This window comes from Phyllostomus discolor, chromosome X (genome assembly GCF_004126475.2).
Source record: "Phyllostomus discolor isolate MPI-MPIP mPhyDis1 chromosome X, mPhyDis1.pri.v3, whole genome shotgun sequence".
Taxonomy (NCBI): domain Eukaryota; kingdom Metazoa; phylum Chordata; class Mammalia; order Chiroptera; family Phyllostomidae; genus Phyllostomus; species Phyllostomus discolor.
In genome coordinates this window covers 85,416,427-85,435,486 of record NC_050198.1, presented here as the reverse complement: position 1 = coordinate 85,435,486, position 19,060 = coordinate 85,416,427, and the positions used below count along the sequence as shown (strand labels likewise).

The 19,060-nt window shown below is 39.1% G+C and overlaps 1 protein-coding gene across 2 annotated transcripts in view; it reads left to right on the top strand.

The window, feature by feature from the left end:
- MAP7D3 (MAP7 domain containing 3) overlaps nt 1–19,060 on the top strand; it is a 34,219-nt gene extending 15,159 nt beyond the window's left edge. Inside the window, exons 7-17 of one of the 2 annotated variants that reach the window (XM_028522905.2) lie at nt 6,613–7,736; nt 8,442–8,539; nt 8,799–9,007; nt 10,356–10,485; nt 12,111–12,246; nt 13,210–13,314; nt 14,351–14,404; nt 15,649–15,745; nt 16,833–17,025; nt 17,943–18,217; nt 18,823–19,060. In XM_028522905.2, coding sequence (XP_028378706.1) covers nt 6,613–7,736; nt 8,442–8,539; nt 8,799–9,007; nt 10,356–10,485; nt 12,111–12,246; nt 13,210–13,314; nt 14,351–14,404; nt 15,649–15,745; nt 16,833–17,025; nt 17,943–18,217; nt 18,823–18,830 — 2,429 coding nt within the window. In that variant the 3' untranslated portion in view covers nt 18,831–19,060. The remainder of the gene's footprint in view (nt 1–6,612; nt 7,737–8,441; nt 8,540–8,798; nt 9,008–10,355; nt 10,486–12,110; nt 12,247–13,209; nt 13,315–14,350; nt 14,405–15,648; nt 15,746–16,832; nt 17,026–17,942; nt 18,218–18,822) is intronic. The other variant, XM_036016476.1, reaches the window with a different exon arrangement.

Genomic DNA, 19,060 nt, shown 5'->3' with positions numbered 1-19,060 from the left:
TGTCCAATACAGAGAGATGAACATTTCAAAGTTAAATGAAGTTCATAATCTAACCTATAGTATTTTAGGTAGCCCTGTTTTAAAATCTTGGCTGATTCAAATAGTCTACTTCTGCTCATTGCTGCCTCATAATAACTGTCTATATCATTTTGTCATTCCTTGCCGTATGATAATAAAGGATGTGTGGCTGAAGAAATCAATTACACTTCTGTGGTTCATGATGCTTAATTATCAATTCAGGAATTTTCAAATGATGCTATATTATCAATAATATACTCTAATTTGCAGAGCCTCAAAAGAGAAATTATCTTTAAACAAACATTTCTCAGTATTCTGAACTAGAATATTGCAAGTGAAATGGAAAAGTGTCTACAGAAAAGATTATTTTCCCTGTGAATGGTTTGAGTTTCTAAAATTGTGTATCTATTGTACCATATGCTACTGATCATTTTTGTTTAAAAATACTAGCTATAACTAAAAATAATACTAGTTATAACTAGTTATAAGTAAAATGTAAGTTACCTTAGTAGTAGGTGTCATAGATTAAGTCCACAATTAAAGGTGGTGTATTCCTAATTTGGGAATTTTGATGTTAGGTAGTATCAGATATTAACCCTTTTAATTTTTATAATTTTCTCTTTTTTAAGATTTTATATATTTATTTTTTTAGAGAGGGAAGGGTGGGAGAAAGAGAGAGAAACATCAATGTGCTGTTGCTGGAGGCAGTGGCCTGCAACCCAGGCATGTGCCCTGACTGGGAATCGAACCTGAAACACTTTGGTTCACAGCCTGCACTCAATCCACTGAGCTACGCTAGCCAGGGCTAATTTTTATCATTTTCTAAATATTTTATTTCATTTTATTTTTTCCATGCATCCTTTGTACATTTCCTTGATGACCCTTCCCCTTCTTTCCCCCATATCCCCCCTCCCCTCTGGTTACTGTCAGTTTGTTCTTTATTTCACTGTCTCTGGTTATATTTTGCTTGCCTGTTTGTTTTGTTGATTAGGTTCCAGTTAAGGGTGAGATCATAATGGTATTTGCCCCTCACCACCAGGCTTATTTCACGTAGCATAATGCTCTCCAGTTCCACCTATGCTGTTGCAAAGGGTAGGAGGAGCTCCTTCTTTCTTTCTTTCTCCTGTGTAGTATTCCATTGTGTAAATGTACCATAGTTTTTTGATCCACTCATTTACTGATGGGCACTGAGGTTGCTTGCAGCACTTGGCTATTGTAAATTGTGTTGCTATGAACATAGGGGTGCACAGGTTCTTTTTGAATTGGTGTTTCACGATTAACAGTGGAATTGCTGGGTCAAAAAGCAGTTCCATGTTTAGTTTTCTGAGAAAGTTCCATACTGTTTTCCATGGTGGTTGTACCAGTCTGCAATTCCACCAACAGTGCACTAGGGTTCCCTTTTCTCCACATCATCTCCATCATTTGTTTGTTGATTTGTTTATGATGGCCAGTCTGACCAGTGAGAAGTGGTATCTCATTGTGGGGGTTTTTTTCCCCACATTTTTCATTGTTGTTCAATATTTCATTTTAGATAACTTACTTAAACTAGTTTTCAGATTGGGGATGTAGAATCTCTATATAATATTTGAAATTTAAATGCTTATAGGTAAGTACAGAGAGGATAGAAAACATTTGAAAAAAGGAGTGGCTCAGTACCCAAATAATGTATTTAAACAGTTTGTAAAAAATAATACTCCTTTGCTTTTGATCTACAGAAAAAAAACAGGATGTTTACCTTTGAATAGAAGATATAGCAAATTACATTCACCTACAGAAGCTGAACATGTAGAAGGAAAATCAAGTGGTTAGTTATTTTTATGTAGCAACCTTAATAGTGGTTTAAAAGAGATATATGTATGTAAACATTCAGTTGCTTGAAAAGTCATTCCTAAAGTTAGAAGCTAAAATATCCCTTCTTTAACTAAAAATGTACTTTGGTGCCATACTTGTTTGGCCAAAGCCAGAAGAGCTTATCTTTAAATGAAATATGTAATTCTGCCATCATCTGAGCAAAGGGGTCTTGCTTATCTTTAAATGAATACATCATCTGCCATCGTCTGCCATCATCTGAGCTTCAATGAAGCTGGCAAACTACATGGCAGATATTGAAAGAGAGAGTTTTCTACTGGAGGACTTGATTCCATTAAAACATTTCATCAGCATGCATTTAGAAGTTCTAAATTACCGGCTACATTTTGAACCTCGAAGCTTTGCTCTGTTGCTTTATAGCATTACCCCACATCCATCCTTTGTGCGTGTTTTTCTCGCTGATTATTACATGTAAAATTTCACAATTATTACTTCTTGAAGTAGTTTCTTTCTAACACCTTTCCCTATAACTTTTCCCTGTCGAACATTATCATTGATTTTTGTTTCATACCAATCATTCACTTACTGGAGACTCTTCACTTCATTGATTCAGGTCAAAATCATTGTCACAGGGATCTTAAAGAGCATAAAAATTTATTGGAGCAATATATTTACAACAAGATTCATTTTAGCAAAGAATTCTGTCGGTCCCTTGGAGCTTTTGGCAATGGTCTGACCAGTATTATTGTTAGCAAAATTTTTTTGTCATTTACAACTTTTTTGTCCATATGTGAGTTGCTCTGTAGAGACTTTACCTGTTGAGTATGGTTATGTTAAGTGTATTACCTAGATTCCTTCATTGGTGCTGTCGTGGTATCCTGGGGCCTTTGTCCCTTTATTTAGGCACTCTCTTTCTTAACAGTGCAGTCTGGTCAGGTGGTAGTGTTCACTATTATGAATGTATTGTTCTTACTGCCTGTACTTTTTGGCGAGGAAAGTTGTTGGAAGCAGTTCATGTTGTTTTTTTTTAGGGGGGGCGGTTTGTGCTTAGCATTTATTTGTGAGGTGTCAAATTGAATCCTTTTTGTTTGTTCTCATTATTTAGTTTAGCAACTATACACTGATCTTTGGGAGAATGATTTAATTATGTGTCTGATCACCCCAACAACAGCATCAATAGTGAGGAGCAAAAGTGCTGCTTCATTATCAGTCCCTGGAAAAGATACACCAGGTCACAGGCATAGGGTAGAAAGCTGAAAAGTGTTAGTATTTGCAGTTAAAAAGTAGGTTGTATCACTTAATTTGTTACAGTAAATCATGAAAATAATTTTAATCAGTGGCTTCCAAATGAGTGATTTTATCCAACATTTTATGTTGCATATTTATTTTATGACTTCTATCATGTTAGAGTAGTTATTTGGGCAGTAGTTAATTTATAGGATGAGATAGGTAATTTTGGTGTTGGTTGTTAAATTACAAAGCTCTGTGGGTTGTTTGACCTGTGCTTAAGTGTGTCACTGTGCTATAAAAAGTACTGGATTTTAAAACTAGAGTAAAACTTAATATCAAGGAAGGAAGATTCCTGCTCCACCCTTTTTTTGTTGTTAAAATGTGGGAGAAGAATGTTGAGCTGCTCTTTAGCTTTTTTTATTGTTGTTCAAGTGCAGTTGTCTCCATTTTCCCCCCACTGCTCGCCCCCCACCCCACCCATTCCCAGCCCCCACCCTTGACCCTATGCTCTTTGGCCTTGTCCAGGTGTCTTTATACATGTTCCTCACAACCCCTTCCCCTTTTCCCCATTATCCCTCCCACCTCCCCTCTGGTCACTGTCAGTTCTTAATTTCGGTGTCTCTGGCTCTATTTTGCTTGCTTGTTTGTTTTGTTGATTAGATTCCAGTTATAAGTGAAATCATATGGTATTTGTCTTACTAAGAACATAAAGATTGTGCCCTGGCTGGTGTAGCTCAGTGGATTGAGCGCGGGCTGGGAACCAGAGTGTCCCAGGTTCGATTCCCAGCCAGGGTACATGCCTGGGTTCCAGGCCATAACCCCCAGCAACCGCACATTGATGTTTCTCTCTCTCTATCTCCCTCCCTTCCCTCTCTAAAAATAAATAAATAAAATCTTTAAAAAAAAGAACATAAAGATTGTTAGTAAAATAAAACACCATCTTCAGTGTTATGTGGATTTTGTCATTTCTAGGTTACATATAGTGGGTAGTTAGATGTCCTCAGTAATGGAGAGGTCTAACACACTGATCCCACCATTTGCTTTTCTCTTTTTCTCCACTTTTTTTATTTCCAGAATATAACCCATCCCCTTTTCTAATCAATATTCATTTGATTATTAAAATAAATCAAAACGTTCTCACTTTCTGGTGGTGCATCTACTTTTGGTTTGAATTCCTGGCTTTGTTTTTTCTTCTTTTTAAAATATTTATTTATTTATTTATTTATGGAGGGGGAGGATGGAGAAAGAGGAGAGAAACATCACTGTGTGGTTGCCTCTCCCACACCCCCTACTGGAAACCTGACCCACAACCCAGGCATGTGCCCTGACTGAGAATCAAACCAGTGACCCTTTGGTTCATAGGCCAGCGCTGAATCCAGTGAGCCACACCAGCCCAGGGTGAATTCCTGGCTTTGTTTATGCCTAGTTATTTGTATTATCAGATTATTATTTGCCAGTCTCCCTTCAATTGGATACTTCTAATTACATTCATTTTAGTTTAATATATTACTCCCATTGAAAAATATATATAGTGGGAGTAATATATTTATGTATATATATTTTATTTTATGTATAAAACAAAATGTATACACTACTCCCATCTCAACATTTTGTCTTACATTCTGTAGCTAATAGAAATTTAGTTATACTTATTATAATACAATAAAATATATTATATATTTTGTAACAAACTGTCTGTGCTAAATAATGTGACTTTTTAGGCACATGTAGATACATAAATAAAATGGTTTTCTACTAAAAGTGAGAGACTAAAAAAGAACATTTAATTTAATCAAATTTTCTATTCGTAAGTAGTCTTTGGTCATTTGTTCTATTTTTATTATTTGATAAGATCATATAAAAATTTCCACCCATATTTAAAGATAATGTGACACATTTACCATGTCTTTTGTAAAATTATTCTTTTTCTAAAGATTTTTATGTAAGTATGTATGTATTTATTTATTTATTTTTAGAGAGAGGAGAAGGGGGGGAGAGAAACATCAAATGTGTGGATACCTCTCATGTGCCCCCAACCCAGGGACCTGGCTCCCAATACAGGCATGTGCCGTGACTGGGAATCGAACCAGCCACGCTTTGGTTCCCAGGCTGGCACTCAGTCCAGTGATACACACCAGCCAGGGCGAATTTACCATGTTACAAGAAAGCCACCACCAATTACCTTTTAAAAAATATTTAACTACATATTTTTCTTTGTGTTTTTTTTTTTGCAAAATAGGATCACAACCTGCTTTTGTTTAAACTTAATATATATTACTTTTATGTCCAAAAATTATAAACTATTACTCTTAATGACTGCCTTACTATAGTCCAAATTTTTTGTTGAATAATTTATTGCATTACATTTTCTATTATTTCAGTATTATAAAAATGCTCTCAGTAACCTTATAAATACATTTTTTATTTATCTTGTTTTTTTCCGAAGTATAAACCTAGAAGTAAATTTGCTGCAACAAATATAGTATGTACTTTTAAAAATGCCTTTTGATACATTATTCCCAAAAATGGTCCCCAGGGAGCTTATGCAAATTCACATTCCCACCATCAGTTTATGAAGTTGCCTGGTTCCCAAAATTGGTACCAAGTATTATCATTTTTGTTCATTATTAGGCAAAAAAAAAAAAAAAAACATTTAGATCATTAAAGTTGGAAGAGACCTTGGAGATCCAGCCCATTCTGACTAACATCTTATTTCAATTTTTAAAAGTTAAATTTACTGGGATGAGATTGTTTAATAAGTTTCTAATGTACAATTCTGTAATACATAAGCTGTACAAAGCATTGTGTGCTTACAATCCACAGTTTAGTCTCCCTCCATCACCATTTATTTGACTCCCTTTACCCTCGTCAACCTTCCCTCACCCATGTTCCCTCCTGGTAACCACCATACTTTTGTCTCTGCAATGAGATGTTTTGTTTACTTATTTATTCATTTATTGCTTCCTGTTTTATATCTCACGAGTGAAATCACATGGCTCTTATCCTTTTCCCATCATATTTATTTTGCTTTGCATGATACTTTCAAGATTCATCCATGTTATTGCAAATGTACCATTTTTAGTGTGGTTACGAAAATGTTCTTTTTTTACACTCTACTCTGTATCGATCATGTATAGAGTGCCATACATAATCACCTGTAACAGTAACTTCTCTGGCCTTGGTGAAATAGTACTTTTAAAAAGTATAGAATATCTTGCAATTTTCTATGAAAATCATTCTGAACTATAGTGTGACTAAAATAGAAATGGCTATTGCAAACATCAATTTGGAGAAGCAGCTTATCTTCATGTGTAATGGATTATTGCTTTCACAGTGATTCTGTTGGTGGTGGTGCTTAAAAATGTACCAATTTTGCCATGCTTCCATGCTGTGTATGTGATTCATTTCACTAAACACTTCAGTAATGTGTGTAATCCTTGTCATTTCCTTCTCAACATAGCTTCTCTTTCTCCTCTTTTCCTATTCTGGACAATAGGTGCATTTCTGTGTTGTGAAATTTCTAACTGAAATTGTATTCTTTCTCCTCACCCATAGGTGTTCACAACCCTGTAATGCAGTATACAAACATGCCCTTACTTAGCCCTAGCAGGGATGAATTAAAGAATACTGTAGAGCTTTTTTGCAAGTCAACAGTGGCAATATCTCCCCAGGAAAAAAAAGGAATACCCCTCAAGGTGAGCCTTGAAGCACCCCTTGAGGGGAGTGCGGAAGTGGCCCCCGAGGCAGAGGAGAGTGTGGAAGCAGCCCCCAAGGGGAGTGCACAAGTGGCCCCCAAGGCTGAGGCGAATGTGGAAGCAGCCCTGAAGGGGAGTGCAGAAGTGGCCCCCGAGGCTGAGGCAAATGTGGAAGCAGCCCCCAAGGGGAGTGCAGAAGTGGCCCCCAAGGCTGAGGCGAGTGTGGAAGCAGCCCCTAAGGGGAGTTCGGAAGTGGCCCCCGAGGCTGAGGCGAATGTGGAAGCAGCCCCCAAGGGGAGTACGGAAGTGGCCCCTGAGGCTGAGGCGAGTGTGGAAGCAGCCCCCAAGGGGAGTACGGAAGTGGCCCCCGAGGCTGAGGCGAGCGTGGAAGCAGCCCCCAAGGGCGGTTCGGAAGTGGCCCCTGAGGCTGAGGCGAGTGTGGAAGCAGCCCCCAAGGGCGGTTCGGAAGTGGCCCCTGAGGCTGAGGCGAATGTGGAAGCAACCCTGAAGGGGAGTTCAGAAGTGGCCCCCGAGGCTGAGGCAAGTGTGGAAGCAGCCCCCAAGGGGAGTGCACAAGTGGCCCCCGTGGCTGAGGCAAATGTGGAAGCAACCCCCAAGGTGAGTATGGAAGCATTCCCAGAAGTCAGCGTGGAAACACTGTCTGACAGCGTTGAAATATCACCTGTGGGGAGCGAGGATGTGTCTCTTGTGAGCGTCGATCCGTCCCCTGAAGTAAGCATGGATTCGTCCTCTGAGGTGAGCTTCGACTCACCTCCAGAGGTGAGCATGGAAACCTCAGCTGAGGAAACCATGGAATTGTTCCACAAGGCTAACATGAAAATGATTCGTGAGGAAAGCTTAGAAACAATCCCGGAGGAAAGCATGGAGGAACCTGCTACAGCAAATGTGAAAGTACCCCCTGAGTCATGCCCTGCAGTGAGCGTGGAAACATCTTCCAAGGTGAAAGTTAGAGACACTCCACAGGTTTGTCAAGTGCTGTTTATTGACTAATCTTCTATTGAAATATGTTTGTTTACTTGTATAGATGATGTGATAGGTCAAGTTTCCCAATATAAACAACTTATTTATAGCATTCAGCAATAAAAATAATAAAATAGGATAACTCACTTTGATGATTTAAATTTCTGATATTCCTTGTACCCATAACCCCCAAAGGTGAAATACTAATTTTTAGTAGAAAGGAGAAGATGTAAGAGTTTATATGAACTGTGCTTTTAAACTCTGAAGAAAAAAAATTTGAGAAATATTGCAAACATTTAAATTAGGATTTAGAAATAGAATTAGGCTTTCAAGTAAAAGATTTCTTTTTTTTAAGATTTTATTTATTTATTTTTAGAGAGAGAGAGAGAGAGACAGACAGACAGACACCAACCCAGGAGTGTACCCTGGCTGGGAATCGAACCTGGGGCACTTTGATTCCCAGCCCGCGCTCAATCCACTGAGCTATGCCAGCCAGGGCTGTAAAAGATTTCTATTGTCTGCTTGAATTGTGTTATACGAATTCTTAGTCTAAAAGAACATATCTCTGTAACTAGTTCTCATAATTAGGAGTTTTAAGGAACTATAATTGTGTATTATTCAGAATATTTTTCTCTTAGAGAGAAAAAAAAGCCAGCTGTAGTAAGTTATTGCTAGTAATTTCTTATCTGATTGTATTGATCTCTGCAGAAATCAAACCCCAACAAGAAGCGCCCATTGACACAGGTACCACTTTCTAGATGGCCATCTGCAAGTGGATGGTGTTCATCCTATCCCTTCAGTGCTAAGTAAGTAGCTTATTTGCAGTGTTTCTGATATGTATTTTTCCAGGATAAATTTTATGTCAGTGTTTCAGAATTGAAATAATATAGTATATATGGTAATGTAAATATAAAGAAAAAAACCTCTAATAGACAAAGGGTTTGTCTGTTATAAAATATCATGATCCCGTAACACACTTTATGAAATAGTACATGAGAATTAATTGGCACATGTGAATTACAAAATCATATCAGATTTTCCCTATTAACTATAACTTTTTCTCAGTAGGCAAATCCAAAAGAATCATCCACCATCCTTTTTTCTGGTCATGGCAGAACAGCCAGCACAACCTTCTCTTTCCGGTAAAGCACTTCCTGTTCAGTATGACCTATGTGCACAAAATGTATTAGATACCATCAAAAGGAAAAAAGAATCAGTTTCTAAAACCACTACCAGCTCTGAGACTCTGAGCCGAGAGCACGTGACCGATGAAGGTAAGTTCCTTCACTGAGTTTGTATTTTGGCAACATAGTAAATGTTAAGATATGGGAATGGTCAACTTTATTTTCTAATCCAGGTAACTTTAGGAGCGAGCTTTCTTTTGGAGGATTTAACCAATCACTGGCACACTGCTTACTTCTCCTTGTCAGACTTTGTTTACCCTTTATCCCCTTATTGTTTCTGGGAAATCCATTTTTGGAACTAATGTTTCAAGTACTGGTTAGGTGAACATATCGCCTAGGTGATCCTTGCAGTCCCTTCCAGTTCTGAGAGTGCGTGGTTCTAGGAATGGCTGAACAAGTTTCCATCAGGACCCTGTAGGTCAGTGGCCATATGTAAGGCGTAACTTGTCTGGGCAGTATGTGGGTTCCTGAAAGTACCATATTGATATTTTGTCTGTCACATGTGTTGTTAATATTTAGAGATATTACTTAATTAAAATTATTTTTTAGAGAGGGGGAAGGGAAGGAGAAAGAGGGAGAGAAACATTGATCAGTTGCTTCTCGAACGCCCCCAGCTAAGGACCTGGCTCACAACCCAGGCATGTACCCTGGCTGGGAATTGAACTGGTCACCTTTTGGTTCTCAAGCTGGTGCTTAATCCACTGAGCCACACTAGCCAGGGCTTTTGCTTAATTTTAAATATATATTGAGGAATGTTGCTTTTTGAAGGAATTTCACAGTGAATTCTTCTAACAGGAACAATCTTACTATAAATTCATTCTAGAACAACTCTCATGTTCATACATGCTTTATTTAAAATAAATTAGTCATATGGATTAAATATTATCATACCTTCATGCCACCACCTTATGTTACTGATATGATACTCTTGGTTTCTTTGGCTATCTATAGTTACCCACTTTATGAGCAATCAAATATCGTAATACACTATTATTAATGGTGAGCTAAACAGTAATTATTTAGTAAAAATGATGAACAAATTTTAAAATGTATGCTGGATGTGTTTTCATTTAATCAAGTATTTAAGATTTGCACACTTCATTTAGATTGAATATAAGTTTGATTTTGTCTATATTCAGTATGAGTCTTTTTTCCCATAGGGTCCATTTAGTAAGGTATCAGAAGAGCTAAATCAAAGTAGGAGGAAAGAGTATATCATTTCATTTTCGAACAAGTAGTTATTAAAAAGAAAAAATACTATGTGTTGGGGAGTTGGGGTTTTGAACATAATGTGTTACATAGTCACAGATCACTTTTTATAAATTTTAGACCATATATGCATACTGTTTTAATGTTTTTGGTTGTCTTACCCCTCTTTATTGGACTGAGAGGTAGTAAGTTCCCTGAACTAACTGTTCCACATGTGCATTTAAACTAGAGTCTGCACGTAAAGGCTCACAAGGGATTATGAGTGCTGAGGAGGAAACAAACATTTTGGCAGCAAAACAACACCTTGCTCATGAACCAAGAGAAAAAGAAGAAAAACTACAAAAGGAAATGGAGCAAAGGTCAGCACAGTGTCATCCTTTCTATGCTATCAATCTTGGGTGGGTCTGAAGTTTGAAAGTCAAAACTTACCCTCAAATTAGATATATTACGATTTCTCAGACAGTGATTGACTTTTTCTTCAGCATGAATCAGAAATGAGTGTGGGAAGCATGTCAAGCAAAAAGAGGACACGGATGTGTAGATGAATGGTATAGGCCCCTTTCGCCTTCATGCATTGTTTCCCTTGAAGGTGTGCCATGAAGACACATACAGAAACCAAACCTCCTGTCAGGATCCCAGATCTCAGTGATGGCACTCAGTGATTACACAAGACTGTTTCTGTTGGCATTCACTAGTGTCAGCTCCTATCTTTTTCAAGAGTCTTTTGTAACTTTACAATTTGTAAACCTAGAATGTATACTTTTTTGTGTTTTCATAACGGTGCTCTCTGGTGACCTTTGGGACACTTGAATCTCATCAGTCAGTCATTGGTGGAAGGATTTCCTGTGGGCAGCAGATGCCTCATACAGTTGTGTGTATTCTGACTCAATTAGAGGCTTTCTTGATCCTCCATCTTTTTTTAAAGATATTTATTTATTTATTTTTAGAGAGGAGAAGGGAGGGAGAAAGAGGGAGAGAAACATCAATGTTTGGTTGCCTCTCACATGGCCCCCACTGGAGACCTGGCCTGAAGCCCAGGCATGTGCCTTGACTGGGAATCGAACCAGCGACCCTTTGGTTTGCAGTCCGTGCTCAATCCACTGAGCTACACCAGCCAGGGCTCTTGATCCTCCATCTTGAGGCCCATTTTAGTTAGGACCCTGGAATATAAACCTCTGTCCACTGGCTTACTTTGTTTTTAAGATTTTATTTATTCATTCATTTATTTATTTACTTACTTTTACACAGGAGAAGGGAGGGGGAGAGAAACATCAGTGTGTGGTTGTCTCTTGCATGCCTCCTACTGGGGACTTGACCCACAACCCAGGCATGTGCCCTGACTGGGAATTGAACCGGTGACCCTTTGGTTCACAAGCCGGCACTCAGTCCACTGAGCCCCACCAGCCAGGGCCTGAGTTTGTTTTTAAATATTAAGTGTTTTGTAAGTATAGTCACATTCCTTCCATATACTTTATAAGGCTTTGGGAAAAAGGAGAAGGAGATATTGTGAAGAGCAAAAAACTATAATTTGAAGACAATTATTCATTGCCTTATGTAAACAGACCTGATTTTGCATTTTAAAAGTGGTAAATACTGATCTTTGTGGCCTGGGCATTCTATCTCTGGGTACTACCAGACCCTCCTCTAAATAACCCCTATCACACCCCCATGTGATACCGGGTATTAGCATGTGTAAATGGAGAGTCCCATGTGTCTAAAACAGTTAAGGAGGAGTGATATGCTGTCTTTCCTCTGTCTCTCTTGTGTTTTAAGATACAAAGTAGCCCACCACTCGATAAAATCTTCTACTCCCAAGGGCTAGTGTCCCCCATTTAGAAAGGGTGAAATTGTGCAAATCATGTGGAGTAAAAACAGAAAATGTAGTAGTGAATCTGGTATAGATATAAATTGTACTTGCTGCAAGCTGTGTATGGTAGAGACTAAAACAAATACCAAGAGTTATTTAAATATTCTTTGTCATTAGGAAAGAGATAGACGTGGCAAGGAAAGAAATTGAAGGCCAAGAAGTGTTCTCAAAATTTGACAATGGGCAACGACAAAAGAAAATAACAAAGAAGAAAAGATGTCAGGACCAACAAAACCAGAAAATGCTATTACAGGTTTGCTGGCTCTGCACTTTATCAGGGGATGAGAACTAGGTTATAAAATTCAGTTTAAACCCAAAGCAAAAATGTAATTCTCCAAGAAGGAAGATGAGTAGATGCTGCCTTTTGTGGCTGCATTTTTACATTTCAGTCTAGGGAGCTAATAACCCCACATCGCTGTAAGTCACTCCCAGCCACTCTTGGCAAAATCCTAGAGTGTTTATCAAGGGAAACAAAAGCAGAAAGCAAATTACAGATTAGAAGTTCTTTATCTTGTCCACATAAACAATATTGCAACTTGGTTTCAGGGAATACAAACCACTCACACAGATTAAACATCCTAAATGTAGAATTTTCCCAATCCTGCATTCTGTGGTGACACTCAAAATTGCACCCCATATCTACCCAACAGATAAACATAGAAATTATAAATACCTCTAAAAGTTTAAAGTCATCAGTTCACCAATAAGAATGTTTAACCCATGTAAATTCAAATCACCAGGTAAATAATTCCCCAAACTAAGCTCAGTTTGAATAGCCTAATTTACATTCCACTTTTAGTGTATCACTTATCAAAATTAGTCATGTTACATAAATGATTGTATACATTTGCATTCTGGAGAAGGTGCCTTTAAGAATCTTCTTGGTGCTTATGAGAAGTGTAAGACTGGAGTCCTATTGCTATGTTAATGGATAGCTATGCAATCATTTCCATTATTTGAAACTGTTAATGATAACCCTGAGTTTCTGGAGGGGACTATCGCATGCCTTCTAAATGCTCAAGATATTAGTTAGCCTAGTTTTGTACATTTTAGCTAATGCTTTGAAAACTGATAATCCACATATGTTATCAGCACTCTTAATCAAAAGGTTACGTTCTTGTTATGTTGTATAACAACTTATTGTATAAATTTTAAAACTAGTGACTGATGTCATTCAGATATATTGAGATGAAATATTTTTATACAAATTTCCTAGAAAGGGGACAGCCAAATAAAAGCTCAGGAGGAGGCCAACGAATGCCAGAAGGAACAGGAAAAAAGTGTATTATGGAATTTACCAGAAAGATCAGAAAGAAAAAAGGTAATTGCTCTTTCTGTCTTTGTTTTGGGAGTTTGATTCTTTGTTTAAAACAATGTTATACACATGATATCAAAACATGTTTTTGAAAATCACAAGTCAGTGATATGCCAGGCCCTGGTTGTTTTTACCATGCCTCTGTCTTCTTCTTCCTTATCCAAGCACCTGACCTCTCCTACCTAGCAGGGTCTTGTTTTAGTGACCATACCTCTCCCTCATGGACCATGGTGGCCATTAGAGTGATGTCTCAATATAGCAAACCTCTAGGAACAAAGCTGCTTTGACCAGTTACTCAGATCGTGGTAGGGGTTGATGGAAATTTGGTTTTCTTCTAATTTGGGCTAGAAATTGTAGTGACTGAGTGGGAAGAAGCAGAAAGTGCAGGTCTTTCTGAGAGGCCAAGGTGCAGGTGATTTGTATGGTAGGACTTCACTCACATTGTGTAACTCATGTGCCTTATCTGGGAGCAAGGAAGGGAATTGGCCCTGGCTGAGGTGCTGCATGGCCTCTGTCAGATTCGTCACCCTGAGGAGGCCAGAGAGCTGCAGTTCTTACTTAATAAGGGAAGAATTGTACACTGGGAAAAGAAATTCTTATCCCTCATATGCATGTGCTTTTTCAAGTAACAAAAGCTCTGACAATTTTGCACCGGGGTACACTCTTTTCATTAACATCAGCCTCAGATATGGCCTATTCAGACTAAAATTATGTTTAAAAATTCTAATTGTTTTGTAATAATGTGTGTTTACTCTAAGTAATAAGTTTCAGAGTCTGAAAAATTAAGAGTGAGGAATCATTTAGATTCCTGTGTTGCCATAACAAGTACAGTTATCACCACTCCAGGTATTTCCTAGATGACTGAGACCTGGACTCTGGAAGAAGGAACCCAACTGTTGTCCAAGGTTTTGTGTCCATTAAGTCTATGGCTTTGGAGCAGCTACTGATACTATCCACTTCTCGAAAATGGACATAATCACCTTCTTTGGGACCACTGTTTTGTATTTAATGTTTTCATGTTTGAAATTGTGTTTTTCTTTAGAGATTTGAGGAAATTATGAAGCGGACCAGAAAGACAAATTTGAATACCTCGAAGGTAATCTCCGTGCTCCTGCCAGCAGTGTATAATATTTCCTGTTGCTTCCCATTCTTCTTCAGTTTTGCCAATCTGGTGGTAATAAAACAGAGCATTTTGTTGCATTTCCCTGATTATTAAAAAGGTTGAACAAGTTTCTCAGGTCTTTAGTTAGTTTTCCTGTTTTCTTGTGTGAAATGCTGATTTAGGTATTTTGCCCAGAACTGTGGGGCTGTTTTGTCTTTTTCTTACTAATTTGCAGTTCTGTAAATGTTCCAGATTCTGCTTCTCTCTGTTGGTTATATGTGTTGCCGATAGCTTCTCCCATCTTATGGCCTTGTCTTTTCTTAATGTTGTCTTCATTTTCACATTGTTGCATGTATCGATATTTTTTGATGACTAATGGATTTGGCTACCTTTTCATATGCTTATTGGCCATTTGGATATTTCATTTTGTGAAGTGCTTTTTTAAGTCCTTGGCCTATGTTTCTGTTGGGTTACCTGCCTTTTTGATCTGCAGGAGTTTTTTACCTGCTCTGGTTATGAGCCCTTTGGATATATGTATTGCAGGTATCAGCCCCCATGCTGTAGTTTGTCCAACACTGTCATCATGTCTTGTGGTGGACAGAAGTTCATTTGAATAAACTCAAACTCAGCAGATCCTCCTATATGGCTACTGCTTTGGGGAGTCTGTCTCATAAATACTTGCCTAAGTGTCCTTATCTTTTGATGGATCACAGGCATTCGAGGCCTTTTTTTTTTTTTTTTTTAGTTTTATTCTATGTCCTTTACTTTCTGTGCTACAAAACTCATGCTGTGCCTGTTTACCATTGCCCGGTTGTGGTCATTCATATCGTGACAATTTAGAATAGAAATAACCATTTCTGAGAAGTTCTGGGAGACACCATCTCAAAGATCATTTAGCCCATTGACCTGAGAAGTTTACCTCAAGCAGTAGCCAAGAACTTGTGCAGTTATGCACCAACTGTCCCCACCTTGCCTTAGTTCGAACTCTGAGTGGGGAGAGAGTGCATGCCAACCCAAAGCTCTTGTCCCTTGGCTCCCACTCAGGAAAGTCTTTTATTCTTAAGTGTCTTTCCCTACCTGAAAGACACCACTAGAGCCATCTGTCCTATGTCCTATAGATTCTTGGGCCCAAAGAGTAGATTTTTAAAAATTTTTTAATTGAAATCGGTCTTTTTTGAGAGAACCAAGTTAGGATGATCGAATATTTATTTAACCTTGATTTTCTTTTCTTATCATAGGTTTCACCAACAGCTGGCACTGACATATACGAGGAACATGAGGCAGATGATGAGGATGAGTCCGAGAGTGATGATGCGAATTATTTTGATCTACCAGGTTTGCTTGCCTTTTGAGTTTTCTTAGGCACTATATAAGAGCTAGACTACCTAGGGTCATCCAGGGACTCCTCTGCTTCTGACCTGTGTGGCTGTAGGCAAATTACTTAATCTGTGTGTATGCTCAGTTTTCCTGTGTGAAAAAAGGGAAGCAAGCTATTGTCCTCCGAGTGTGGCCAAGAGATTTCAGTGAGATAATCTCTGTAATGCTAAGAGAATAGTGTCTGATACATAGCGAACTCCCAGTAAATATTAGTTGCTGCTTCTGCAGCTATTGTTATTTTACAGGCTGTGCTGAAAGACTGTAGATGGTAGCTCCTTCTCAGCTGAGTGTGAATACTAACATTTCATAGCCCAGGGTCTTCTGAGGTATCCATGATTGGCCACAGGGGGAATGCTCCTTTCTACGTCATTGAGAAAAAATAAAATAATGTCATGATTATGAGTGCCCTGGAAAATGTGTCATTGATTTCCTTATGAGTTAGGAGCCGCTTTATGGCATCAGTAATTGGTATCTGAGAAAACACTCTTTGTCTACCCTTTATCCCACACACAAATCAGGTCCTCTACTAGGTACAAGGAGAAAGATGAAGACAGGGTCCTCATCCTTCAGGAACCATAGCCAGCAGGGAGGCAAGACACATGAGCAAACAGGGATACTGCCACAAAGTGGTTGCATTAAAAGAAGTTTGGCTAAAATGCAATGAGAACATAACAGTAGGAACAGGGTAGGTGTAGAGTCTGTCTTAAGGCACTGGAAAGGGTACGAGGCAGCACTGGAGATGAGACTGAAATAGGAGGCGGGATTTGGCTGGGTGGGCTATCAGGAGGAGGGGTAAAGAGGATGGTACAGTCTCGTCCTCTGGCCTGGCATTCTTTCCTGCCAAGGGAGAGGGGGCAAGTTTCCTAAAGGCGGCCCCTTTGTGCTCTGAGAGCAGAGCGGACGGGTGTTCTGGGCTGCCGGGCCTGCCTCTCCAGAGTCACTGCCCGTGACTCTTCCTGCCATCAGACAGATGTCCTTATCACAGCCTTCATTCTTGTCTTTGTTGTAGAAACTTCAGTTTTCATCTTGCTCCTTTTTTTTATAGCCAGTACCAGTGGTGTGAGTCCATTTAGAAAAACGAAGGCAAGCTTTAGAAATGTGAAACGCATACCCAGGCTGCTGTTTTTAGACGTCAATTCTGACAAAGTTTATTCAGTGAAAAAAACATCTTTAAAAAGTGACGTGAAAAACTTAAGACAAAAGGCGAAAGACCCTTTGGCTCAGGCCAAGGGTATCAGGTGAGTTACTCGGTGAGCTTATCAGAATAAACTTTGGTGGCATTATGATTGACATTCTTAGAACGATACATGAGATTATTGACTGAGTTTGTGTCAAGCATTTGTCTTACAGAAACAAACTGATAACCCACAACAGTCTTGTTAGGTAAGGATTAGCATCCTCTTCTTTATAGATAAGGAGAATGAGGCATGGAGAGATCGTGTGTCTTGCTTATGCAATATTCCACTATTCCAGAGAAGAGCCCAAATTCACACCCAGATACATCTGACTCCAAACTGTGCTTTTGTTCACACAGGTTAATGTTGTCTCGTAAAATCAGGGAAGGGGGGGTCATTGATTGAGTGATGGCTATATATGAGGCATTTTATATGATCTGTTTTAATTCTCATTGCACCTCTGAGTTCCATATTGACGACCTCATTTTACATATGGAGAAACTGATAGCCAGAGGTTATGTCTGAAGAGTGGGGACAGATTCTAAGAAAGGAAGGCTCTTAGGGTGATTAGCTGAAAGACATTAACCTACAAGGCCCATGAAAACACTTTGCTAAGAGGCATAGTGATGGTGTGGAAAGAGCACTGGAGCTAGAAAACCCACATTAGCCCTCACTCCACCATACTGGCCACGTTCCGGGTCAGCTTGCTGTAGGCACGGGGTTCTTGGAGCCTTCACACTTAAGTGCTCTGAGACCCTCAGCATGTATGTGAAACCTAGGACTTCATAGGACACAGCTTGAAACCCAGTGTGTTCTGTGATCTCCAGGGTCCCTTCCAGCCTTCCCATTTTATCATTCTGAAAGTTCATTTACTTCCAAGGCATTCATTTCTTAAAAGTTAATTAAAGTTTGAGATTTCCTTCGGGACAAAGCCCTGGTTTGGGGGTGATTAGGATTCTAACAAAAACATCTCCTTCCAGGCTATCCACCAACACAATTATGAATCAAGTAACAAAAACTGATAAGGCTGGGGAAAGCAGCAACACCATGGAACCACCCAGAAGTTTACAGTCAATGACACAGGAAAGTACACATGACCAAATACTAGATATCACCAGTGAGATCGAGCCACTCGAGTCTGATATTCTTCCTGATAGCCAAAAGCACTATCTGAAAGGTTCCCTAACATTCTACCGAAGTTCCCAGATACCTTTAGAAGACAAAGATAGAGACAAATCTGATTCTGCTTCATCAGGTAAGTCTTTATCTCATCTTCATTTTGTTTGCAAGGCAGGTGACCCTGAACAGTTCTGCTCCCTGCTGTTCCAGGGCCATCTTGACACCATGTAACTTTGGAGGTGAGGGGGAAGACAGTGGTGGGTTTAAAAGTTAAGTTGATGTCTAAGAGTCTTCCATCGAGTTAGTTTTTAGAGAGTAAATGACTTGATTCTAATTTTTATGTTCTGCCAGATAATACAAAGTAGGTTCTTTTCACACCCCAGATAGATCCCTCTGATTCCTCTGAGCTCCTGATCCACTTACTGCTTGACAGCATGCAGATTATCACTTAGGGCAGAGGGTTTGTGAGGTCTGTGGAATTTGCCTGTCAACCTGTGTTTCCAAAACCAAAATACTTTTGGCTTTCTATCCTTGAGTGCTCTCTTTGAAATTCACAGGCAGCACAGGCTCATCTGGAGGTTACGGATATGGAGAACATTTCTAAAAGCATCAGTGTGTCAGCATCTCCAGGTGGCTACTGAGGGTCCCTGGCCCACCCCGAACAAAGGAAGGCCAAGGCCCAGTTGCTGTGAGACCAGCATCTTCTCTACTAACCTTCCTTTTCTTCTTCCCTCTGGCCAGATATTTAAACCTCATGAAGCCTGGAAGAAAATTTATCCTCCATGCTGGGTTTCAACTTCCAGGCCCGTCACACAAAATTTCTCCACTTCCACCTGAACCAGGCAAAGAAAAGAACCATCCCAAGAAAGGAAAACACCAAATAAGTCATTTTAGCAGATCTGAGAAGATACTCCCTCATTTCATCTCGAATCTTGTGCATAAGAAAGGGTTCTGAGTAAATAGTGTTTTTGTCTCCATG